The sequence below is a fragment of the Canis lupus genome, chromosome 27, assembly GCF_003254725.2.
Source record: "Canis lupus dingo isolate Sandy chromosome 27, ASM325472v2, whole genome shotgun sequence".
Classification (NCBI taxonomy): Eukaryota; Metazoa; Chordata; class Mammalia; order Carnivora; family Canidae; genus Canis; species Canis lupus.
This window is the reverse complement of record NC_064269.1, coordinates 36571757-36599051: the sequence shown is the minus strand read 5'-3', so window position 1 is coordinate 36599051 and position 27295 is coordinate 36571757. Positions and strand designations below refer to the sequence as shown.

Below are 27295 nucleotides of genomic sequence, written 5' to 3'. Positions count from 1 at the left end.
CACCCAGGGATCCCCACCACTAACACATTTTAACAAAATGTTTTTTGTTAAATGTTAGCATTTTGTGATACCGTTTTACACTTTTACAGTTGCAGATGCACATGATGGTCACAAGGTGGCGATAGACTCACTCTTGAATTTATACAAGGATGCTCCTGCGGTTGAAAGGACCTCCAGAAAAGGACATTTAACACATCTTTGACTGCTGGTTCTAGGAGGAGAAATGTGTGAAAATCTCAAGAGGCAAGGATTACTGAGAAAATTCACACTTAAAATTTAGTAGCTAACATTCACATAGGCAAGCTGGAAAGTGGACAAAACATGGAAATAGAAAGAAGCAAGGAGAAATCTAGTATCTACTCCCGGCTCAATTAATACTTGGGATGTGACCTTACCCAAGTCATTTCTCATTTGGTACCCTGAATATCATGCCAGCCCTTTCTGGACTGCCAGGTCTCTATGGAGAGGTCTGCTGTTAATCTAATATTTCTCCCCCTAAATATTAGGAATCTCTCCTCTTGAACTTTCAGGATTTTCTCTTTATCTCTGAAATTTGCAAACTTCACTATTATACCTCAGGGTGTTGTCTGCTTTTGTTTATTTTGGGAAGGGTCTTCTCTATCTCTCTAATTCTCCAGATTAGGGAAGTTCTTAGCTATGATTTACGTAAATATACCTTCTGGTCCCCCCCCACCCCTTCCATGCCCTCAGGAATTCCAATAATCCTGACATTTTTTTTTCAAACTATCAGTTATGTCTCAGAGCCTCTCCTTGTGAGCTCTTAGTTGCCTTTCTTTCTTTCTCAGCTTCCTTTCCATCAACTTGTCTTCTTTGTCACTTATTCTCTCTTTTGCCTCATTTGCCCTAGTGGTGAGAGCATCCAGTTTAGAAGGCATCTCAGAGTGTTTTCAATTTTGGCCTGATTAGATTTCATTCCTGCACTAAAAGATTCTCTAGTCTTTTAAACGTTTTTAAAGCCTAACTAGTAACCTTATAATTGTAATCCTGAATTCCATCTTTGACATTTTACTAAATCCATATCCATTAGATCTGTGGCAGAGAATATTACCTCTGGTTCTTTTGTGGTGAATTCTTCCTTATAGTCATTTTGTCAAGTGCAGAATGGTCGTAGAGTGAGCAGTCAAAAATATCAACCACAACCCAAGCAAAATACGCACTAGACAATTCTGAAAAGGTCAGGAACCAGAAAACAAAGGAAAAAAGACAAAGAAAAAGAAAACCATTTAAAAAAGAGGGAAAAGAGGGGGTGGGAATTTGGGGAGATATAATCTCACAGAGTGGACAAAACAGGGTGATTCACTTGGTCCTGAGTGTATTTTGGTCTGTGGGTTAGAAGATATTAAATTCCAAATTATAAAAAAGCAAATTTATATATATAAATATATATTTATTTATGTATACAAAAATAAAATAAAATACAGTGAAAGGAAGCCAAAAATGAATAATATATATATAACCTGTAATTGCAAAATATGAAAATTAAAAAGAAAAGACTTCAAAATGAAGATTTGATTAAATAAGAAACTTGTAGAGATAGGATAAAAAGAAAAAACAGTGGAAAATTTTAACCTGAAAGATAAATCATAAGGAAAAAAAAAAACCCTCCAGTTCTATATACTATTTTCTCCCAGTCCTACAGTTTTCCAGTCCTGTTTGGTCAATAAACATGCTGTTCCTCTGTTCTTCTAGCTAGTCTTCTGAGGGAGGAGTCTGCTGCACTGATTCTCAGGTGTCTGTGCCTGGGTAGAGTTGCACTGTCCCTTGCCAGGGGCTTTATGAAAGGTAGACTTAATTTGAGGGTTAAAAATATTCAAAGTTCCCAACAAATACAGAGGAAAGAATGACATTCACTCAGAAAAACACCATGAACAAAGGCATCTTCATCCCATATAACAGTTCTAGAAACATCGTTTTTATTTTTATTTATTGAGAGTAGGGGAGGGGCAGAGGGTGAGGAAGAAGCAGACTCCACTGAGCAGGAAGCCCAATGTGGGGTTCCATCCCAGGACCCAAAGCTCCATCCCAGACCCAGAGCACCATCCCAGGAGCTGGAGATCATGATGCGAGCCAAAAGCAGACACCCCACTGAGCCATCTACGTGTCCCCTGAAACATTGTTTTATTAATCACTTACAATTTCCTACAAAATAAACTCTGACAGAATATTTATTCTTCTCTTTAAATCATCATTTGTTCAGTATTCACCGAGTACCTGCCATGTGCCCAATATCTTTCTAGGTTCTTGGGACACATCAGTGAAGAGACAGGCAGAGATCATTGTGATTGAGGAGCTTGCATTCTGGATCCACCCCTCCCACTGCTGGTTGGGCAAAATCACTTCACATACAAATTATCACTAATTTAAATTGCCCTGTATTTACATTAGCACCAAACAATAAATTGAAATAAGGTACTAATAATTGGATACTGCCTCTCATGCTTTTAGCCTCAAAATCATTACAACTGAATAAAACTTTCTGAATAAAAACTTGAAGAAGAAAACAAGCTATCTGGAGGGCAGTTTAAGTCAGAATTTGAATTACATTTACAGATTATGTTTATTGAAAGTCTTTGCCTGAGAATTTGTAGCCATGTTGCAATTACCTATTTCCTGAGATAGAATATTGAAAATTTCTCATGAATCACAAATGATAAATCCAAAGCACACTCTGAGTATGCAGTGTTCAAATGTTTATTTTGAAAGGGCTCTAATAGAGTGTGTCAGGATAGATGGATATGCAATTGACTTCATATACCTGGGAGATCATATTTGGGTTCTAGCTCTATCAATGGGTCACTTCCTAAATGTTGACAAGTCATTCTATGCTGCTTGTATTATTATTTGGGAAATGGTCTTTTTAGAAAAACTATTCCTGTAATTCTGCCTGCCCTGCTGAGTTTCGAGGCAACAGCCACAAATCAATAGCCACAAATATTGATGAGGAAAGCATTGAGATACCACTAGCCCTAATCACCATCTCACTCTAACTACATTAGAGACCCCAAGCAAGAACCATCTCAGTATGCCCATTTAATCAACATATTTGATTGTACAATTATTTATTTGGCAGGAAATATTTATTGAGAATCTACTCTGTGCCAGAACCATGCATTGGTTAATAATACTATGAAGGTCCTTCCACTCATGGCGCTCATTTTTTTTTTTTAAGATTTGCTTATTTATTTTAGAGAGTTAGAGAAAGATTGTGCATGCAAGTGAGGTCAGAGAGAGGGAATCCTTAAGCAGACTTCCTGCTGAGCACAGAGCTCCACATGGGGCTACATCTCAAAACCCTGAGATCATGACTTAAGCTGAAATCAAGAGTCAACCTAACAAAATAATAACAATAACAAAATAATAAATAAGTAAACAAAATAATTACCCAATTTTACATGTTGTGAAGGAAATAACGTGTTGGAATGGGACAAATGGATAAACTTCTGCTATAGAACTATTTATTGTTTATCATTTCTCTGTGACAAAATTCTAATTTTTTTTTTAATTTGAGTATAGTTGACACACAACATATACTCAGTTTACAGATCCATGTTTGGAATGAATTCTAGATTAACTGGTTGGATTTAGAGAGCCTTATCCTGATTTGCTTTAGAAGGTTGCACTGAACATCATTCCAAGGGATGGAAATGTACATTGTCAGTTATGGAAACACTTTTTTTCAGATTTCTGCTCTTTATAGGTCGCTTCCCCAAAAGTGCCCAACACTTCCAAATCTCACTGTTATCATATATTGTTCATAATGATTCTCTTGTCTAGAATGTTTCCCTAAGTGACACAAATTATACTTTGGCTCTTTGATATCTTCAAAATTTTATATTAACAAGTATTATAAATCATCATGGAAAACAGAAATTGAAATGTGATTTTGGTCATTACAGTATGTACTTGAGTTTATATAATTCAAATTGGCATCGAATGATCAGAGCAAGTAGATATGTATTTTTCAGAAAAATTTTTATAAGCCTCCTTACAGAGTAAATTCAGTATTATTAATTATTATTTATTTGCTCTCCACAGAAAATATGGCATGTTTTAAAAAGTGAACTTTCATGATATTTATTTGAATAATTTATCTTTCGTTGAAAAAATATCACTTATTTCCCATTAAGTAATGAAAAATTTAATTACATATTTCCTACAGTTGTATGTGAGCCATAGATAAAAGGAGACATAGAAGGAAAATAAAGACGTAATGAGAACATTAAAATGGGAAGAACATTGGAATGGTGGAGTTTAGATCCCTTCCCAGGATCCTTTGATTGAGATTCTGATATCAGAGTCAAATGAATGGATTTAAGTCAGGGTCCTGCCGCAATCCAGTTGTGTGATAATATGAAAAATCATAGACTATTACATATTCACAGGACTTTAGAAATCTTTTACTAAAACTTCTAGAGGTGAACTAAGGCATAGAGGGGACCAATGAAGGCCACACATATACCCCAGTCTGGAAACCATTCCTCTCAGCTGGTCTGACTGTTTCCATAGAACATCACTCTATCTTAAAAATGATACATGTTTTCCCTATGTATTTGTTTCCTCATTCATTTAGTGAGGAGATTAGACATGAACTTCTGTAAGATTCACAATAGTTTTAGAATTCTCAGTATTGATGCATTTTGTGCTATTAAATATACAGTAGGCCAGTTTAACCATATGCATAATTAAAATAGCAGAGACCTGAGTGAAAAGTAAAGAAATTGAGAGGGGATGCGTAGTCAGAATTTAGAACATATTTTATTTCTGTCAGGTTTCAGTTCTTTTTGGCAGATCCATTGATTTTCTGCATCACAGTTCTCTGAAACAATTCCTGTCAGAGAGATGTAAACGCAGCTGCTTTCTTTATTATAACCAGCAATTTGTAATCTGCGAAGCAAAAGAAATGTCTCTGTTAGTATTTGGGATTTTCTCGCGTAATTAATTCTCCTCATCTAGCCAGTGTCTCCTACAACTTTCAGGAAACAATAGGATGCCAAATTATTAGGTATAGAGTAAGTATGCAGTCACAAATATAATGGTATAAACTTTTTAAAAAGATTTAATTAATTAATTAGTTAATTAATTAATTGATTTATTTAGAGCACAAGTTGGGGGGAGGAGCAGAAGAGAGGGAGAGAGAGCAGACTCCTCGCTGAGCATGGAGCAACATGTGGAACTCATAAATCTCTGAAACTTGCGAGTTGATCTTCCCTGGAAAAACGTCCTCTAACAAGAAACTTCATAATATATACGAAGAAAACAAGCTTTAGAGGCTGGAATTCTCTTCTTATCCCCACTCTATTACTAATATATCACGTGAAAAATTTTTTTAATTCTACTAAACTTAAATTTTCTTAAATATATAGGACATAACCACTAATATTTGGGGGACACACTGAAATGGCACTTGTGAAAGTATGACAATGCTTAAACAAAGTATGTGCTGAGGAAACATATTAAGTACACAGTGTGTAATGGGCATCCAGAGTCTACAGACTTTGGACACAGCTAGGGAGAGAGGCTTCATTTGTGTGGTATGTGGTCAGAGGTTTCCTTTTTTTTTTCCAATTCCAAACAGAGGTTGGTGGGTGTCTGCAGGTAAGGGTGGGAGTAGAATCAAAAACAAAATAGGCAGCATTAGGGTGAGGTGCCAGGATGGGGTGAGTTCAAGATAAGTTTATCTGCTTTCAAACAAAGTGGAGTGGTGGCAGTGGACAGGGTGTGTCACAGGTTTTCTTTGTTCCTTCAATGCATTCCTTCATGCAGCCCCTTGGGCCTGAGCAGCCAATCTGATTCCTCTCAAGTGTCTGACACTCTAGTCAAATTATGAACTTCTTTCAACTGGGCTATTGCCGAAGTCTGCCATGTTTTATCTCTTCTACCCTTTTGATCCCTTCTTAACAATTTCAAGATAACTTTTGTAATGCTCAGATGGCCAGGTCAATGACTTTTTTTGTTTTTTTTTTCTGAAAGGCCCTCAGTGGCCTCCCAGGCTTTCCTTGGCCTGATGTCAGCCTGGTTCTCTAAATTTATCTCATTTAGTCCTTCAGTAGTCCTGTGAAGAAAATTATCAACCCTCTATTTTTTTCCTTACCTGAAAGCCAGGCTGACAGTTAAAATGAAAACAGAACCTGATACCATTTCTACTATAACTCAATACCTTTCAGGTGTATCTGTTCACTGATACCTTAAAATATTGTTTTTTATCCCAGAGTAAAATGGAATGTTCAGCTGAATATAATCCCCTTTACCTATATCTCTGCTCACAGACACTTCAGCATTTTCCAATTTTATTTTGAATCTCAGTAAAATAAATACACATCCACACCCACACATGCTAAATTTAATCAGCCAAAATTAATCTTTACTATGTATAAAAAATAAAAATTATTTAATATCAAGTTTTCATTTATATTTAAATAAAGTATAGAAAATAATACCTAGAAAGCATGTAAAAAATGAGAATGGATTTTTTGTGTGTCTGTGCTGTGTGTGTATGGTATATATGTGGAGTACATGTGGTGTATATGTGTTGTGTATGTGTAGTGAGTGTGTTTTATGTGTAGTATATGTGTGATGCATGTTTGGTGTATGTCTGTGTCGTTTTTGGTGAGTTTTTCTGTGTGTGTTGTGTATGTGTGGTGTGTTTGTGGTGTACCTGTGGTGTAAGGATAGATTTTACTTAACAGAATGAGTATGCTTGCCTTTTCATAAGTTTATTCTATTCTGGAACACTTACTTTATTAATTGATTGATTGATTGATTGGTGATTTATTTATATGAAGAGAGAGTGCACAGGGGGAGGAGCAGAGGGAGAGGGAGAAAGAAACCCAAGTAGACTGTGTGCTGAGCATGAAGCCCAACACAAAGCTCAATCCCAGGACCCAGGAAATCATGACTTGAGCCAAAACCAATCACCAACTGTGCCATCCACAGCACTTATTTTAAAACCATCTTTTAAAGAATCACATTTTTAAAAACAGTTTAGAACATGGGTCAAACAATGTAAAAATTTGTTAACTAAGCCAACATCTTTTCAATGTTTAATACTTACTCATATAAATTATCACTGTAGATAAACTTGAACATGTTCTTGTGTTTTAAATTTCATGTTTTTTCCTCATGTTCCTCATGTTTTTTGAATGACAAAAAGCGTTTTAACTATAATTTATACAAATTTGATTGAATCATTTACAGACTCAAAAATGCAATGTATATCATCTCTTCTGAAAAACTTATTGAAAGTTCTTTTCAGAAACATTATTGAATACCTTCATACTTTTGCTTCTGAGGAAAAAAATACTCTTCCCTTGTTGTGAAATGAACCATAAATTCTGTTAAAATATGTAATTTACCTGTCCAGTATCCACTCTCCTATTATACTATTACCTTGACCATCTTACACAAGAAACTATAATGAGACCCCAATAGAAAACAGCAAATAGATCCTTTGTGGCCTAAGCTATATTAACACATTCCCTCAAATGACTGTTTCCTTTATACCACTGGTTAAAATATACAGCTGACCTTTGAACAACATGGGTTTGAATTACACAAGTTCGCTTCTATGCATTTTTAAAAATAAATACAGTGCAGTGCTGTAAATGTATTTTCTGTTCTTATGATTTCTTAATATTTTCTTTTCTCTAGCTTATTGTAAGAATACAGTAGAGAATACATAAAACATATAAAATATATATTAATCAACTGTTCATGTTGTCAATAAGGCTTTTGGTGTGTCTAGATTCTGCACTCTGATATTTGCTTTTTTCTTTTTCTTTTTATATTCACTGTTCCCTTTTCCTTTTATATTCACTTAAAAATTTTGGCATACTATAAGCTTCCAGCTAGAGATTGTTTAATTTCATGTGCTCCTCCCAAAAAAAAAGCCTATTTCTTGTCTCCTCTAAAACCACCTTGCAGATAAAAATATACCTTGCTGTAATGGCCTGATGTCTTTTCATATATGGAACTTTTCAACCAATAACTTCAACATCATTCATCTTCTTTGTCTATTCTGAACCTCTTGAAAATTTCTAAACTAAATTAAAACCACAAAACTCAATTTTCCATAACAATGTTCACTATCTAGAAATGTAAACCTGATAGAGTGAATATTCAAATGAGCTGATCTAATACTCACATATTTGAATTTAAAAACGAACCATTTATCCACTTCCATTTCTTCTCTGATAATGTTAAATTCAGTCCAATCCAAAACAGAATTTCTTTTTTATATATCAGTCCTCTTATGAGTCTCTATCAATGAAACGAAAGGAATGATTAGATATTCAATCTGTACTACTATTCATGGTTTGCATTTTTCTACTTATTCTCTAAAACTGAGTTCAAATCTCACCTTGTCTATGATGCCTTTCTTAACTCCCCATGAGAGTTAATTACTCCTTCTTTGTGATATTATTGTCTATTTATATTCATATTATTGCATATGTTAAGTTATATTCAATTATTTGCTCACATGTGTGTTTAGTCTCTCAGATTGTGAGCTTCTTGAAGCCCGAGTTGCTACTTCTATCCACATAGAACCTCTGCTCTAAAGCCCAAATCTTGGTATGGCTACAAAAAAGTGCTAAATTCTATTAAGGTGTCTTATATAATTATTTACCAACTCTTCCTGATCCTGAATAAGCAGCAAACTGGATTCTTTCGCAGAACAGTCAGTTAGACTGTCTTTCCAAGTGTTGGAAGCATGAGAAAAAAACAAGCATTTTTCTTGGAGTAGATGCCAATGTACTGGGCACTGTAACAGATTTGGTTTCTCTGAGGTATACAGAAAGAAGAAATAAGTAGGTGTTATATTTTGTCCTGTCTCCACCCACCACAACCAATCACAAATACACGGGTCATTGTAAATGCACCAAAGTCTCTGATTATCACTAGGAGAACAACAAGTGAATTTATTATAATTTTGCGATTTTTGAGACTTATTTTTATTCATTCTGGTATCAAGAATTGGAAATTCATGACCAGATATGTTGAGCATAGATGGAATCATAGAATATTAGAACAGAGGAAGAGCATCAAAATCATTTAAGGAACCACATCTTGCTTTTTAAGGTACTGACAGAATAAGTCCACACAATCAGATGGTGGTAGAGTCAAAACTATTTCTGAGTTTCCTTAAACTCATCACTAGTGCTGACTCCACTATATGTCCAACATGTAGTTATCTAAAAAATGTTTATGTTAAACAACATGTGAGCTGCAAGGCAATTGATTTCACTAAATTGATGACAAATTCTATGGAAAATTTCTAATTGCCAAATTATCTATTTGCTGACTTAATGAAATCTATTGGATAACATTTTTCAGAAGGATTTTTCCAATTTCTTAACATTTCTGTTCTGTAAGAATGTGCATAATCATGATCACATCCTACTACAGTCATTCCACAATAGTGTCTTTATTAACTCATACTACCTAGTGCAGCAAGAGTAATGTTTTAAGATTAATGATCATTGAGATTAACAAACACAATAAATATTTAAAAATTCATTTTGTTTTAGTTCTACTAATTAGCTTCAGACAAAAGTTATTTCTTTGACAGCCTCATTAAAATCATTAAATATTTCATGGGAGTGTATATTTTATTTTTTAACATAATATTTGGTATTAATTATTGAATATTCTAGGAGCAACTTCTCAGGAAATGACATGAACTGGTGGTTAAGATCATAGTCTCTGATATCAGGTCACAGGTGTAATTTCCATTGTGCCTCTTACTAGGAATATGACCCTAAGTGAGTTGCTTACCCTTTTCATTCCTCAGTTTTGTTCAACAAAGTCAGAAAGATAACGCCATCTTAACATATAAGTTGTTAGGAGCCTTTACTTCTGTAATGTATGGCTGTTATTTTTAGGAAAATCAAGCTACCCACTTACCTGTTGTTTCATTCCCGTTCACTTGAACATCTACTCGACATTCTTCTATTGATGAGTTTTGTCTTAAGAATATCACTAGTAAATAAGGAGAGACCACAAGAAGATTAAATGCTGAATGTGGTGAAATGGATATGTTATATTGATCATTTCAGGATCACTATGTTATCTCAACAAGGCTGAATGTGGACAGAAGACGAGGCAATAGCAAAGGGTCTCGTTAGAATACAGCATACATACACAAACAAACAAGAAACTACGTAGAACAGTGAACTCACACAGACCTTGACGTATCAGCTATCTACTTTTAAGTTGTTTATACTCCTGACCAAGCTTTCTCATCTTCGGGATGAGTATAATTACATGTATCCCATAGGAGAGAATGCCTAGTGCAATCTGAAATTTAGTAGACTTAGTAGACACTCAAAAAACTATAAATAATGGAAAAATTTAATTCTTTTGTCATTACCATTTTTTTTACTATAATTGTGATTATTTTTAGGTTCTGGGAACACATCTGAAATATCAAACAAAGGTGATCAGAATAATTAGGAAGAGAAATGTGAAAGGCTGAAGTTTGTGGAGTAGATTTGGGCAGAGAATTGTGAAAAGCACTTTTTTGTAATTGTTTTTATGTTATTGCTCTTTCACTAAGTTTAAGGTGGCCAAATGATGTTGGTACTCTAACATTTTTTTATAGAAGTAGTATTAGTATTCTGAAGCAAATGATCTTGAATCACTTACCTGAAACACTCAACCCAATCACAGTCAAAGTAAGAAGAATAACTGCGGTACAACCAAGTTTCAGAGCAAACTGATGCCAAGCTGAACCTTGACAGACATCTGAGAAGGTAAGAAAATACACTCAGTTAATATAGTTGAGTTCATTTCATACAAAAAGCAAGGGTGGTTTGGATCAATATACACAGAGTCATTTTGGGAGCTGGGGGCAGGAAAGAACATTTATCAGCCATATTAGAGACCCTCAAAGTAGATTCTCAGTCTGATCCAGCTAAGAGCTTGCTCATTGATAAAACAGAAATATATTTATGTTTGTCTTATGTACAAATGATCAGTGTAATAATCAAATGGGATAGACAGAAAAAGTTTTGACAATTGCCAAGTGCTGTGTAAAAATGAAGCACTGCCCTATTGTCGGAAGTAAGTCAAAGAATTTTGTCTAAAAAAGATGACCTTCGTCCAGTCAAGATATTTTAGAAAGAACTCTATATTGTGCTAAGCACCATTTTAGGTTCTGGTTATATACAACAATTCTATTCTTGGACACGGATTCCTCTGCTTTATTGTGTAAAACAATTATCTCCATCTTGAGTCAGTTGTATGGCATTTGAGGAAGAATGTTTTAGAGGAATGCATATTATTTTCAGTCTTTCAACGAATGAAACATAACCTGAACTTATGTTTACAGCATTGCATAGTCTAACAAAATATCAAATGCATTTGGTTTTCTTTGAAATCATATCATTTGCAACATGCTGTATATCTCATGTTCATCAGAAATTGTGATTGTATTAGTTTACAAGAAGGGAGCCTAAATTAATAACTTTATCAACAATGTATTTTGGTTCTAGACATCTTTAAAATCTTAGATTTCATAGGAAAAATAATGAGAGTAATTTTCTTTTTTTATAATAAATTTATTTTTTATTGGTGTTCAATTTACCTACATACAGAATAACACCTAGTGCTGATTCCGTCAAGTGCCCCCCTCAGTGCCCGTCACCCAGTCACCCCCACCCCCCGCCCTCCTCCCCTTCCACCACCCCTAGTTAGTTTCCCAGAGTTAGGAGTCGTTACATTCTGTCTCCCTTTCTGATATTTCCCACACATTTCTTCTCCCTTCCCTTCTATTCCCTTTCACTATTATTTATATTCCCCAAATGAATGAGAACATACAATGTTTGTCCTTCTCCGATTGACTTACTTCACTCAGCATAATACCCTCCAGTTCCATCCACGTTGAAGCAAATGGTGGGTATTTGTCGTTTCTAATGGCTGAGGAATATTCCATTGTATACATAGACCACATCTTCTTTATCCATTCATCTTTCGATGCACACCGAGGCTCCTTCCACAGTCTGGCTATCGTGGCCATTGCTGCTAGAATCATCAGGGTGCAGGTGTCCCAGTGTTTCATTGCATCTGTATCTTTGGGGTAAATCCCCAACAGTGCAATTGCTGGGTCGTAGGGCAGGTCTATGTTTAACTCTTTGAGGAACCTCCACACAGTTTTCCAGAGTGGCTGCACCAGTTCACATTCCCACCAACAGTGTAAGAGGGTTCCCTTTTCTCCACATCCTCTCCAACATTTGTGGTTTCCTGCCTTGTTAATTTTCCCCATTCTCACTGGTGTGAGGTGGGATCTCATTGTGGTTTTGATTTGTATTTCCTGATAGCAAGTGATGAAGAGCATTTTCTCATGTGCTTGTTGGCCGGGTCTATGACTTCCTCTGTGAGGTTTCTCTTCATGTCTTTTGCCCATTTCATGATGGGATTGTTTGTTTCTTTGGTGTTGAGTTTAATAAGTTCTTTATAGATCTTGGAAACTAGCCCTTTATCTGATATGTCATTTGCAAATATCTTCTCCCTTTCTGTAGGTTGTCTTTTAGTTTTGTTGACTGTATCCTTTGCTGTGCAAAAGCTTCTTATCTTGATGAAGTCCCAATAGTTCATTTTTACTTTTTTTTCTTTTGCCTTCGTGGATGTATCTTGCAAGAAGTTACTGTGGCCGAGTTCAAAAAGGGTGTTGCCTGTGTTCTCCTCTAGGATTTTGATGGACTCTTGTCTCACATTTAGATCTTTCATCCATTTTGAGTTTATCTTTGTGTATGGTGCAAGAGAGTGGTCTAGTTTCATTCTTCTACATGTCGATGTCCAATTTTCCCAGCACCATTTATTGAAGAGACTGTCTTTCTTCCAATGGATAGTTTTACCTCCTTTATAGAATATTAGTTGACCATAAAGTTCAGGGTCCACTTCTGGGTTCTCTATTCTGTTCCATTGATCTATGTGTCTGTTTTTGTGCCAGTACCACACTGTCTTGATGACCACAGCTTTGTAGTACAACCTGAAATCTGGCATTGTGATGCTCCCAGATATGGTTCTCTTTTTTAAAATTCCCCTGGCTATTCGGGGTCTTTTCTGATTCTACACAAATCTTAAAATAATTTGTTCTATACTATCTGAAGGTATTTTGATAGGGATTGCATTAAACATATAAATTGCCCTGGGTAACATTGACATTTTCACAACATTAATTCTGCCAATCTATGAGCATGGAATATTTTTCCATCTCTTTGTGTCCTCCTCCATTTCTTTCAGAAGTGTTCTGTAGTTTTTAGGGTATAGAACCTTTACCTCTTTGGTTAGGTTTATTCCTAGGTATCTTAGAGTTTTGGGTGCAATTATAAATGGGATTGACTCCTTAGTTTCTCTTTCTTCAGGCTCATTGTTAGTGTATAGAAATGCCACTGATTTCTGGGCATTGATTTTGTATCCTGCCACGCTACCAAATTGCTGTATGAGTTCTAGCAATCTTGGGGTGGATGCTTTTGGGTTTTCTATGTAGAGTATCATATCATCAGCGAAGAGGGAGAGTTTGACTTCTTCTTTGCCAATTTGAATGCCTTTAATGACTTTTTGTTGTCTGATTGCTGAGGCTAGGACTTCCAGTACTATGTTGAATAGCAGTGGTGAGAGTGGACATCCCTGTCTTGTTCCTGATCTTAGGGGAAAGGCTCCCAGTGCTTCCCCACTGAGAATGATATTTGCTGTGGGCTTTTCATAGATGGCTTTTAAGATGTCGAGGAATGTTCCCTCTATCCCTACACTCTGAAGAGTTTTGATCAGGAATGGATGCTGTATTTTGTCAAATGCTTTCTCTGCATCTAATGAGAGGACCATATGGTTCTTGGTTTTTCTCTTGCTGATATGATGAATCGCATTGATTGTTTTACGAGTGTTGAACCAGCCTTGTGTCCCGGGGATAAATCCTACTTGGTCATGGTGAATAATTTTCTTACTGTACTGTTGGATCCTATTGGCTAGTATCTTGTTGAGAATTTTTGCATCCATGTTCATCAGGGATATTGGTCTATAATTCTACTTATTGGTGGGGTCTTTGTCTGGTTTTGGAATTTGGAAGTACTCAATACTCATAGAACGAATTTGGAAGTACTCCATCTCTTTGTATCTTTCCAAACAGCTTTAGGAGAATAGGTATGGTTTCTTCTTTAAACGTCTGATAGAATTCCCCTGGGAAGCCATCTGGCCCTGGACTTTTGTGTCTTGGGAGGTTTTTGATGACTGCTTCAATTTCCTCCCTGGTTATCGGCCTGTTCAGGTTTTCTATTTCTTCCTGTTCCAGTTTTGGTAGTTTGTGGCTTTCCAGGAATGCGTCCGTTTCTTCTAGATTGCCTAATTTATTGGCGTATAGCTGTTCATAATATGTTTTTAAAATCGTTTGTATTTCCTTGGTGTTGGTAGTGATCTCTCCTTTCTCATTCATGATTTTATTAATTTGAGTCTCCTCTCTCTTCTTTTTAATAAGGCTGGCAAATGGTTAATCTATCTTATTAATTCTTTCAAAGAACCAACTCCTGGTTTTCTTGATCTGTTCCACAGTTCTTCTGGTCTCGATTTCGTTGAGTTCTGCTCAAATCTTTATTAACTCTCTTCTTCTGCTGGGTGTAGGATCTATTTGCTGTTTTTTTCTCTAGCTCCTTTAGGTGTAAGGTTAGCTTTTGTATTTGAGTTCTTTCCAGTTTTTGAATGGATGCTTGTATTGCGATGTATTTCCCCCTCAGGACTGCTTTTGCTGCATCCCAAAATTTTGAATGGTTGTATCTTCATTCTCATTAGTTTCCATGAATCTTTTTAATTCTTCCTTAATTTCCTGGTTGACCCTTTCATCTTTTAGCAGGATGGTCCTTAACCTCCACGTGTTTGAGGTCCTTCCAAACTTCTTGTTGTGATTTAGTTCTAATTGCAAGGCATTGTGGTCTGAGAATATACAGGGGACGATCCCAATCTTTTGGAATCTGTTCAGACCCAATATGTCGTCTATTCTGGAGAAAGTTCCATGTGCACTTGAGAAGAATGTGTATTCAGTTGAGTTTGGATGTAAAGTTCTGTAGATATCTGTGAAATCCATCTGATCCAGTGTATCATTTAAAGTTCTCGTTTCTTTGGAGATGTTGTGCTTAGAAGACCTATCGAGTATAGAAAGAGCTAGATTGAAGTCACCAAGTATAAGTGTATTATTATCTAAGTATGTCTTAACTTGGGTTATTAATTGATTGATATATTTGGCAGCTCCCACATTCGGGGCATATATATTGAGGATTGTTAATTCCTCTTGTTGGATAGATCCTTTAAGTATGATATAGTGTCCCTCTTCATCTCTCACTACAGTCTTCGGGGTAAATTTTAGTTTATCTGATATGAGGATGGCTCCCCCTGCTTTCTTTTGAGGACCATTGGAATGGTAAATGGTTCTCCAACCTTTTATTTTTAGGCTGTAGGTGTCCTTCTGTCTAAAATGAGTCTCTGTAGACAGCAAATAGATGGGTCCTGCTTTTTTATCCAGTCTGAAACCCTGCGCCTTTTGATGGGGTCATTAAGCCCGTTCACATTCAGAGTTACTATTGACAGATATGAGTTTAGTGTCATCATGATATCTATTCAGTCCTTATTTTTGTGGATTGTTCCACTGAACTTCTTCTTAAAGGGGAATTTTAAGAGTCCCCCTTAAAATGTCTTGCAGAGCTGGTTTGGAGGTCACATATTCTTTCAGTTCCTGCCTGTCTTGGAAGCTCTTTATCTCTCCTTCCATTTTGAATGAGAGCCTTGCTGGATAAAGGATTCTTGGTTGCATGTTCTTCTCATTTAGGACCCTGAATATATCCTGCCAGCCCTTTCTGGCCTGCCAGGTCTCCGTGGAGAGGTCTGCTGTTACCCTAATACTCCTCCCCATAACAGTCAGGGATTTCTTGTCTCTTGCTGCTTTAAGGATCTTCTCTTTATCTTCGGAATTCACAAGCTTCACTATTAAATGTCGAGGTGTTGAACGGTTTTTATTGATTTTAGGGGGGGATCTCTCTATTTTCTGGATCTGAATGCCTGTTTCCCTTCCAGATTAGGAAAGTTTTCAGCTATGATTTGTTCAAATATATATTCTGGCCCTCTGGCCCTTTCGGCGCCCTCGGGAACTCCAATTAAACGTAGGTTTTTTTTTCCCTCGGGCTGTCACTTATTTCCCTTAATCTATCCTCATGATCTTTTAATTGTCTCTTTTTTCCTCAGTTTCCCTCTTTGCCATCAACTTGTCTTCTATGTCACTCACTCGTTCTTCCACCTCGTTAACCCTCGTCGTTAGGACTTGTAGTTTGGATTGCATCTCATTCAATTGGTTTTTAATTTCTGCCTGATTAGCTCTAAATTCTGCAGTCATGAAGTCTCTTGAGTCCTTTATACTTTTTTCTAGAGCCACCCGTAGCTGTATAATAGTGCTTCTGAATTGGCTTTCTGACATTGAATTGTAATCCAGATTTTGTAACTCTGTGGGAGAGAGGACTGTTTCTGATTCTTTCTTTTGAGGTGAGGTTTTCCTTCTAGTCATTTTGCTCAGTACAGAGTGGCCAAAAACAAGTTGTATTGGGAAAAGGAGAAAAAGAGAGAAGAGAAAGAAGGAAAGAAAAGAGAAAGAGGAAAAAAAAAAGAAAAAAAGAAGAAAAAGAGAGAGAAAAAGAAAAAGAAAAAGCGTGGGGGAAGCAAACAGAAATTAAAAAGGAATAAAAAAAACAACAACAATAAAAAAACACGGGGGCACGAGAGAGTATCTTCTGATTCTGTGTACTTTAAGTCCCTTGACTACTTCCTCTGGAACTTGTCCGTCTAGCTGGTCTTCTGGGGGAGGGGCCTGCAGTGCTGATTTTCAGGTGTTAGCAGTTGGGGGGAGCTTCTCTGTCCCCTGCCTGGTGCAGGGCTCCGTGGGGGTTGTTTACCCCGTGAGGCCCCAGGAGGCACAACCCCAGTGGCGGGGCCAGCTCTGGAGCCCTGGAGTCAGCTCCCGCAGTAGCTCCAGAGCTCTCGGTTGCTCTCAGGAAAGCTCTCCGGAGCTTTCCTGTTGAGAGTAATTTTCTAATAAGAAAAATTTGTGCGAGAGGAGGGGCAAGATGACGGAAGAGTAGGGTCCCCAAGTCACCTGTCCCCACCAAATTACCTAGACAACCTTCAAACCATCCTGAAAATCTATGAATTCGGCCTGACATTTAAAGAGAGACCAGCTGGAACTCCACAGTGAGAAGAGTTCGCGCTTCTATCAAGGTAGGAAGACGGGGAAAAAGAAGTAAAGAAACAAAGGCCTCCAAGGGGGAGGGGCCCGCGAGGAGCCGGGCTGAGGCCGGCGCGAGTGTCCCCAGGACAGGAGAGCCCCGTCCCGGAGGAGCAGGAGCTGCACCGACCTTCCCGGGCGGAAAGGGGCTCGCGGGGAGGTGGAGCAGGACCCGGGAGAGTGGGGATGCGCTCGGGCTCCCGGGGACACTAACAGACACCTGCGCCCCCGGGAGAGTGCGCCGAGCTCCCTAAGGGCTGCAGCGCGCACGGCGGGACCCGGAGCAGCTCGGGGGGCTCGGGGGCGGCTCCGCGGAGGGGGCTGCGGGGCGGGATTGCGACTCCAACAGCGCAGGCCCCGGAGCACAGGGCGCCGGGACACAGCCCAGGATCCGAGCTCCCCCAGGACAGGCAGAGGCCGGGAGGGCCCAGGACCCCAAGGACGCTCCTGCCCGGAGTTGAGCAGATCAGCGGCCCCACCTGGAGCCTACAGGCCCTGCAGACAGAGAGCTGCGGGGTTACTGCGGGGGCTGAATCCGGGGCTGCAGAGCTGGCCCCGCCACTGGGGTAAACAACTCCCACTGAGCCTCACAGTGGCCACGTCGGGTAAACAGGATAAACAGGACTCACTGACCTACACCAGGCAGGGGGCAGAGCAATTCCTCCAAGTGCTCACACCTGAAAATCAGCACAACAGGCCCCTCCCCCAGAAGACCAGCTAGACGGACAAGTTCCAGAGGAAGTCAAGGGACTTAAAGTACACAGAATCAGAAGATACTCGCCGTGTTTTTTGTTTTGTTTTGTTTTTGCTTTTTGATTTCTGTTTGCTTCCCGCACCTTTATTTTCTTTCTTTTTTTTCTTCTCTTTTTTTTCTTTTTTTTCTTCCTTTTTCCTTTTTCTCTTCTCTTTCCTTCATTCTCTCCTCTCTTTTTCTCCTTTTCCCAATACAACTTGTTTTTGGCCACTCTGTACTGAGCAAAATGACTAGAAGGAAAACCTCACCTCATAAGAAAGAATCAGAAACAGTCCTCTCTCCCACAGAGTTACAAAATCTGGATTACAATTCAGTGTCAGAAAGCCAATCCAGAAACACTATTTTACAGCTGCTGGTGGCTCTAGAAAAAATCGTAAGGACTCAAGAGACTTCATGACTGCAGAATTTAGATCAAATCAGGCAGAAATTAAAAACCAATTGAATGAGATGCAATCCAAACTACAAGTCCTAACGACGAGGGTTAACGAGGTGGAAGAACGAGTGAGTGACATAGAAGACAAGTTGATGGCAAAGAGGGAAACTGAGGAAAAAAGAGACAATTAAAAGATCATGAGGATAGATTAAGGGAAATAAGTGACAGCCCGAGGGAAAAAAAAACCTACGTTTAATTGGAGTTCCCGAGGGCGCCGAAAGGGCCAGAGGGCCAGAATATATATTTGAACAAATCATAGCTGAAAACTTTCCTAATCTGGAAGGGAAACAGGCATTCAGATCCAGAAAATAGAGAGATCCCCCCCTAAAATCAATAAAAACCGTTCAACACCTCGACATTTAATAGTGAAGCTTGTGAATTCCGAAGATAAAGAGAAGATCCTTAAAGCAGCAAGAGACAAGAAATCCCTGACTGTTATGGGGAGGAGTATTAGGGTAACAGCAGACCTCTCCACGGAGACCTGGCAGGCCAGAAAGGGCTGGCAGGATATATTCAGGGTCCTAAATGAGAAGAACATGCAACCAAGAATCCTTTATCCAGCAAGGCTCTCATTCAAAATGGAAGGAGAGATAAAGAGCTTCCAAGACAGGCAGGAACTGAAAGAATATGTGACCTCCAAACCAGCTCTGCAAGACATTTTAAGGGGGACTCTTAAAATTCCCCTTTAAGAAGAAGTTCAGTGGAACAATCCACAAAAATAAGGACTGAATAGATATCATGATGACACTAAACTCATATCTGTCAATAGTAACTCTGAATGTGAACGGGCTTAATGACCCCATCAAAAGGCGCAGGGTTTCAGACTGGATAAAAAAGCAGGACCCATCTATTTGCTGTCTACAGAGACTCATTTTAGACAGAAGGACACCTACAGCCTAAAAATAAAAGGTTGGAGAACCATTTACCATTCCAATGGTCCTCAAAAGAAAGCAGGGGGAGCCATCCTCATATCAGATAAACTAAAATTTACCCCGAAGACTGTAGTGAGAGATGAAGAGGGACACTATATCATACTTAAAGGATCTATCCAACAAGAGGAATTAACAATCCTCAATATATATGCCCCGAATGTGGGAGCTGCCAAATATATCAATCAATTAATAACCCAAGTTAAGACATACTTAGATAATAATACACTTATACTTGGTGACTTCAATCTAGCTCTTTCTATACTCGATAGGTCTTCTAAGCACAACATCTCCAAAGAAACGAGAACTTTAAATGATACACTGGATCAGATGGATTTCACAGATATCTACAGAACTTTACATCCAAACTCAACTGAATACACATTCTTCTCAAGTGCACATGGAACTTTCTCCAGAATAGACGACATATTGGGTCTGAACAGATTCCAAAAGATTGGGATCGTCCCCTGTATATTCTCAGACCACAATGCCTTGCAATTAGAACTAAATCACAACAAGAAGTTTGGAAGGACCTCAAACACGTGGAGGTTAAGGACCATCCTGCTAAAAGATGAAAGGGTCAACCAGGAAATTAAGGAAGAATTAAAAAGATTCATGGAAACTAATGAGAATGAAGATACAACCATTCAAAATTTTGGGATGCAGCAAAAGCAGTCCTGAGGGGGAAATACATCGCAATACAAGCATCCATTCAAAAACTGGAAAGAACTCAAATACAAAAGCTAACCTTACACCTAAAGGAGCTAGAGAAAAAAACAGCAAATAGATCCTACACCCAGCAGAAGAAGAGAGTTAATAAAGATTTGAGCAGAACTCAACGAAATCGAGACCAGAAGAACTGTGGAACAGATCAAGAAAACCAGGAGTTGGTTCTTTGAAAGAATTAATAAGATAGATTAACCATTTGCCAGCCTTATTAAAAAGAAGAGAGAGGAGACTCAAATTAATAAAATCATGAATGAGAAAGGAGAGATCACTACCAACACCAAGGAAATACAAACGATTTTAAAAACATATTATGAACAGCTATACGCAATAAATTAGGCAATCTAGAAGAAACGGACGCATTCCTGGAAAGCCACAAACTACCAAAACTGGAACAGGAAGAAATAGAAAACCTGAACAGGCCGATAACCAGGGAGGAAATTGAAGCAGTCATCAAAAACCTCCCAAGACACAAAAGTCCAGGGCCAGATGGCTTCCCAGGGGAATTCTATCAGACGTTTAAAGAAGAAACCATACCTATTCTCCTAAAGCTGTTTGGAAAGATACAAAGAGATGGAGTACTTCCAAATTCGTTCTATGAGTATTGAGTACTTCCAAATTCCAAAACCAGACAAAGACCCCACCAATAAGTAGAATTATAGACCAATATCCCTGATGAACATGGATGCAAAAATTCTCAACAAGATACTAGCCAATAGGATCCAACAGTACAGTAAGAAAATTATTCACCATGACCAAGTAGGATTTATCCCCGGGACACAAGGCTGGTTCAACACTCGTAAAACAATCAATGCGATTCATCATATCAGCAAGAGAAAAACCAAGAACCATATGGTCCTCTCATTAGATGCAGAGAAAGCATTTGACAAAATACAGCATCCATTCCTGATCAAAACTCTTCAGAGTGTAGGGATAGAGGGAACATTCCTCGACATCTTAAAAGCCATCTATGAAAAGCCCACAGCAAATATCATTCTCAGTGGGGAAGCACTGGGAGCCTTTCCCCTAAGATCAGGAACAAGACAGGGATGTCCACTCTCACCACTGCTATTCAACATAGTACTGGAAGTCCTAGCCTCAGCAATCAGACAACAAAAAGTCATTAAAGGCATTCAAATTGGCAAAGAAGAAGTCAAACTCTCCCTCTTCGCTGATGATATGATACTCTACATAGAAAACCCAAAAGCATCCACCCCAAGATTGCTAGAACTCATACAGCAATTTGGTAGCGTGGCAGGATACAAAATCAATGCCCAGAAATCAGTGGCATTTCTATACACTAACAATGAGCCTGAAGAAAGAGAAACTAAGGAGTCAATCCCATTTATAATTGCACCCAAAACTCTAAGATACCTAGGAATAAACCTAACCAAAGAGGTAAAGGTTCTATACCCTAAAAACTACAGAACACTTCTGAAAGAAATGGAGGAGGACACAAAGAGATGGAAAAATATTCCATGCTCATAGATTGGCAGAATTAATGTTGTGAAAATGTCAATGTTACCCAGGGCAATTTATATGTTTAATGCAATCCCTATCAAAATACCTTCAGATAGTATAGAACAAATTATTTTAAGATTTGTGTAGAATCAGAAAAGACCCCGAATAGCCAGGGGAATTTTAAAAAAGAAAACCATATCTGGGAGCATCACAATGCCAGATTTCAGGTTGTACTACAAAGCTGTGGTCATCAAGACAGTGTGGTACTGGCACAAAAACAGACACATAGATCAATGGAACAGAATAGAGAACCCAGAAGTGGACCCTGAACTTTATGGTCAACTAATATTCTATAAAGGAGGTAAAACTATCCATTGGAAGAAAGACAGTCTCTTCAATAAATGGTGCTGGGAAAATTGGACATCGACATGTAGAAGAATGAAACTAGACCACTCTCTTGCACCATACACAAAGATAAACTCAAAATGGATGAAAGATCTAAATGTGAGACAAGAGTCCATCAAAATCCTAGAGGAGAACACAGGCAACACCCTTTTTGAACTCGGCCACAGTAACTTCTTGCAAGATACATCCACGAAGGCAAAAGAAAAAAAAGTAAAAATGAACTATTGGGACTTCATCAAGATAAGAAGCTTTTGCACAGCAAAGGATACAGTCAACAAAACTAAAAGACAACCTACAGAAAGGGAGAAGATATTTGCAAATGACATATCAGATAAAGGGCTAGTTTCCAAGATCTATAAAGAACTTATTAAACTCAACACCAAAGAAACAAACAATCCCATCATGAAATGGGCAAAAGACATGAAGAGAAACCTCACAGAGGAAGTCATAGACCCGGCCAACAAGCACATGAGAAAATGCTCTTCATCACTTGCTATCAGGAAATACAAATCAAAACCACAATGAGATCCCATCTCACACCAGTGAGAATGGGGAAAATTAACAAGGCAGGAAACCACAAATGTTGGAGAGGATGTGGAGAAAAGGGAACCCTCTTACACTGTTGGTGGGAATGTGAACTGGTGCAGCCACTCTGGAAAACTGTGTGGAGGTTCCTCAAAGAGTTAAACATAGACCTGCCCTACGACCCAGCAATTGCACTGTTGGGGATTTACCCCAAAGATACAGATGCAATGAAACACTGGGACACCTGCACCCTGATGATTCTAGCAGCAATGGCCACGATAGCCAGACTGTGGAAGGAGCCTCGGTGTGCATCGAAAGATGAATGGATAAAGAAGATGTGGTCTATGTATACAATGGAATATTCCTCAGCCATTAGAAACGACAAATACCCACCATTTGCTTCAACGTGGATGGAACTGGAGGGTATTATGCTGAGTGAAGTAAGTCAATCGGAGAAGGACAAACATTGTATGTTCTCATTCATTTGGGGAATATAAATAATAGTGAAAGGGAATAGAAGGGAAGGGAGAAGAAATGTGTGGGAAATATCAGAAAGGGAGACAGAATGTAACGACTCCTAACTCTGGGAAACTAACTAGGGGTGGTGGAAGGGGAGGAGGGCGGGGGGTGGGGGTGACTGGGTGACGGGCACTGAGGGGGACACTTGACGGGATGAGCACTGGGTGTTATTTTGTATGTTGACAAATTGAACACCAATGAAAAAGTAATTATTATTATAAAAAAAATTTTTTCATAAATGAAACATGACATTAAATAAATTTCAAATGTTACAAAATAAAAAAATAAAAAATAAAGAAAAAGAAAAATTTGTGGAGTAACACTGGGCTATAGCTTCCAAAATTAAATCAGATCTGATGGGAATTATTCTGGTAATTCATACCTACCTTACAATTATAAGTTGTTTTCTATATTCTATTATTAAAGTAGAGGGCCTTTACCAGTAAAGGTTTTCCAAATTATCTACAGTTATGGATTTGTTTATATTATCTAGTCTTTTCAATATTTTCTCTTATATTTCTCTATAGAAATTATTACTTGTTTTGATTTGGTTGTTAAAAACATTAATATCATATTTGTTCAAACTCTATCTTCTATGCTCCTTAGATGTTCAACAGTGACCTACAAGTCCTCTCCTGTTTGTTTTTTTATACTCTCCCTGGCAATTGCCTTGTGCAACCCAACTTGCAGAGAACTTCAGATTGTCTCTTCCATTAGTACACTGAGATTCATATGAGTTGGCTCTTTCGAAACATACATTAACTATTTCCAACCTATTGAGCATCATAGTTTAGCATAGTCTATCTTAAAAGGGTTCCAATTACATTAGCCTACAGTTGGGCAAAATCATTTAATGCAAAGCCTATTTTATAATAAAGTGTGGAATATATCATAATTTATGGAATACTGTGTTGAAAGTCAAAAGCAAGGATGAGAACTGGATGTTATATTGTATGTTGGCTAATTGAATTTAAATAAAAAAAAAAAGAAAGTGAAAGCAGAATGGTTGCATAGGTACAGGAAAGCAGAATGGTTGTGTGGGTTGTTGACCCTTTTGATTGTGTGGCTGATGCCCAGCATTATGAGATAGGACTATATTGCACGTTTGCTACTCAGGGATTGCTGGCTATTGCTATTGCCATTGTATTTGCAATTGCTATTGTATTGCTATTGCACCATTATAAAGTCCAAAAATTTTAAGTTGAACCATTGTAAGTAGGGCGCCATTTGTATAGGTCAAAGGCAATTTGGAGTGACTTAAAAAATACTTATTTAGGAATGCCTGGGTGGTTCAGTGGTTGAGCCTTTGGCTCAGGTTGTGGTCCCAGAGTCCCGGGATGGACTCCTGCATCAGGCTCCCCACAGGGAGCCTGCTTCTTTCTCTGCCTATGTCTCTGCCTCTCTCATGAATAAATAGATAAAATCTTAAAAAAAAAAAACACCCAAAACTTAATTTGTTCTTGCTAAGACTTTTTTTTTTAAAGATTTTATTTATTTATTTGAGGGAGAGAATGCAAGTGGGGAAAGGCAGAAGGAGAGGGAAAAAGAATCTGAAGCCAACTCAACATTGAGTGCAGAACCTGACATGGGGCTCAATCCTACCACTGGGAGAATATGACCTGAGCAGAATCCAAGAATCCTATACTTAACCAACCTAGCCACTCAGTTGCCCCTTGTAAAATTTCAGGAACTGAGTGGAAGGTCCTTTGCTTGGTATACTCTTCCATATTAACTTTCTCTACTGCACTACATGAGATTAAATTAATGATGTTACAATAGCAAACTGAAGGGGCCAGTACACTTTAGTCATTGGGAAATACCCGCTCAGGGCTCTTCTTTGGGTATAAACAGTATGCTAAATCATCTTACTCTGTTGCTCTAAATCTTTCAATGGCTTTCTATCCAGTAGATCTGAACCTATAAAGTCTATAAATGGTCTGCAGTTCCCCATTCAGTTTGGCTTCCAATGACCTCTTTAACTTCACCTGCTGCAGCTCTCCTTGCACACATGCTGACAGTTCACACTAGGAGCTACTAGCATGCTGCTCCTACAGTGGGATGGGCAAATTCTCATCCCCTAAAAGACTCTTTGCCCAGATACCATGACTTTCTCCCACAATTCTTTCAGGTCTTGATTTACATGTCATTTTGCCATCACCTTCTGTGAATATTCCATTTGATGTCCTCCCCCAAAGTTATTCTACATCTACTTTTTATTTTTCTCAATTGCACTTAATATTACGTGATCTTTTTAAATATACTTAGTTCTTTGTTTATCTGTATGTGTCTATAGTAGTATAATATAAATGCAATAAAGGAAAAGATTTTTTTCTCTACTTTGCTCACTTCTGTAGTCTCAGCACCAGTCATATGCCTGGCACATAGAAGGTGTTTATTTTTGAATGAATGAATGACCTTGAAGCATTTTGCCAACACAACACCATAATTACTCTTCTAGGGGACCAAACCCTTGGCTGTAACAAAATAGGTCACGGCTCACATCTCTGTCTGGTTTTAATGACTTCTTTTGGGCACTCACTATTTTATAGTTACCACAGCCTGAAAAGTTTAGCTAGGAAGCTCAGAAGTGGTTTCACAATAACCGTAATATCAGGTCAGTGCTTTTTTTTTTTTTTTAAACAATCTTTTTAAAATTTTTATTTATTTATGATAGTCACAGAGAGAGAGAGAGAGAGAGAGGGAGGCAGAGAGAGAAGCAGGCTCCATGCACCGGGAGCCTGACGTGGGACTCGATCCCAGATCTCCAGGATCGTGCTCTGGGCCAAAGGCAGGCGCCAAACCGCTGCGCCACCCAGGGATCCCAGGTCAGTGCTTTTTAATGACATATTTTGTTGATTTTATTCTATTTTTTTTTTCAGGTCCATGTTCAGGATGATATTTTGTAGAATAAAAAAATAATCAGACTAGATAAATATTCTGGACCCATTGATTTGGGGTCATAGAGAGTAGCTTTTGAGGAAAATCTCCCTTTTTCTGGCATCCCCTTTCAACATCACCTTACTTTCTCTCTACTTTTGCTAGATCTGAATAGGGTACAAGAAGTCTTGCTCTTTCCTATAACAAAATCAACTGTGTCTAAACCAAACCCCAAGTGTAGTTATCAAAATCCTCCAACTCACCTTAATTCCCCTATGAAGAGTATGGTGAAACTTGTTTGGTAAACTTAAACTTGTTCCCCCCATTTGGAACATTGATAATTTAATAGTTTCAAACCTATACTAAATCATCCTAAAAGGATATAGCCCACAGGCCGAGCACAATATGAAACGAATATCAGGTTAGATAAAAATTCCAATATTACATTTGTTTAGATTTCAGAAAGTCATGATAATTTCATACATATTTTCTGCCTAGTTTCTGGCTTTTTTTCACCCAGGTCTAGGCCATAGCATCCCTCATTTATTACTTCACATTAAATTTTCATATATATTTTTTTTCACTAACTCAGACAAGTGCTAATTTCACCAAGTGCTGAGTAGGTTCATCAATGATATTCTCCAAGGTCTCATGGCTTATCTCCTTCTAAATTGTGATACTTTTCAAATATCAAGTTTCAAAGTTAGAAATTATTGCATAGTAATTATATTGAAGTCTTTGATCTTGAATATGATTTTCTTTCAGAATTTTTTCCCCCTGTCTCTTTGGAGAATGAAGGAAGCTAGTCATTTAAGTTTATATTTTGTATTGTGAAAAATACTACGGAAGTGAATTAGCTGGAACTTAATCTTAGTATTTTGAGAAGGGATTTGGAATTAGGTAGGTTGCCATTAATAGCAAGGTACCAATGTGTCTCTAAAAATATTACTTTGTTCGTACATGTAAAATATTTCTCCCTGGTTTTTAACCAAGGCTCAGTAATAGAAGTGATATTCACTTTTCGTACAAGCATCTTGATGAACAAAGAAATCTACAAGGTGTGTGCTTTTGTTCACAGTTATTGTTACCTCAGACAAACTATGCTGCTCCACCATAACATTCATATAAGACTGCTAGTCAGTATAAATACAAGAGGAAATTCTAACTCTGGAAGATAAACAAATGCCAAAAGGAAAAATTAAAGGTACTTACCCTGAGGAAGAGATGGAGGTGATGAACTCGCAAAGCAAGAACCCCTGGATAAATTTAAATCAGCATATATCACTTGTCTATCCATTGCAAGCAGGAGAATATGGCACTGAACTTGTGTGCAAGGACAGATTTCAAGTTCTATGAGTCAAGATCAGCAAAAGGAAGTGCCCAGGCTGAAATGC

At 38.0% G+C, this 27295-nt stretch overlaps 1 protein-coding gene across 1 annotated transcript; it reads right to left on the bottom strand.

Moving 5' to 3' along the window:
- Window positions 1-4753: 4753 nt before the first annotated feature.
- On the bottom strand, window positions 4754-27295 carry KLRB1 (killer cell lectin like receptor B1). The gene is made up of 6 exons (XM_025455641.3): window positions 27114-27295; window positions 10663-10761; window positions 9922-9996; window positions 8645-8799; window positions 8162-8277; window positions 4754-4905 (listed from the first exon to the last, which is right to left on the bottom strand). Exons 1-6 carry the CDS (start codon window positions 27196-27198, stop codon window positions 4758-4760), a joined length of 678 nt encoding a protein of 225 aa, XP_025311426.1. The 5' UTR covers window positions 27199-27295; the 3' UTR covers window positions 4754-4757.

What these genes read in the sequence shown, in the direction of transcription:
- KLRB1 (XM_025455641.3), bottom strand. Translation starts at nt 27,198, where the DNA reads ATGGATAGACAAGTGATATATGCTGATTTAAATTTATCCAGGGGTTCT. An exon ending in ACCTCCATCTCTTCCTCAGG is followed by an intron (nt 10,762 to 27,113) that starts GTAAGTACCTTT and finishes TTACCTTCTCAG; the next exon opens with ATGTCTGTCAAGGTTCAGCT. An exon ending in GAACGGGAATGAAACAACAG is followed by an intron (nt 8,800 to 9,921) that starts GTAAGTGGGTAG and finishes TGTATACCTCAG; the next exon opens with AGAAACCAAATCTGTTACAG.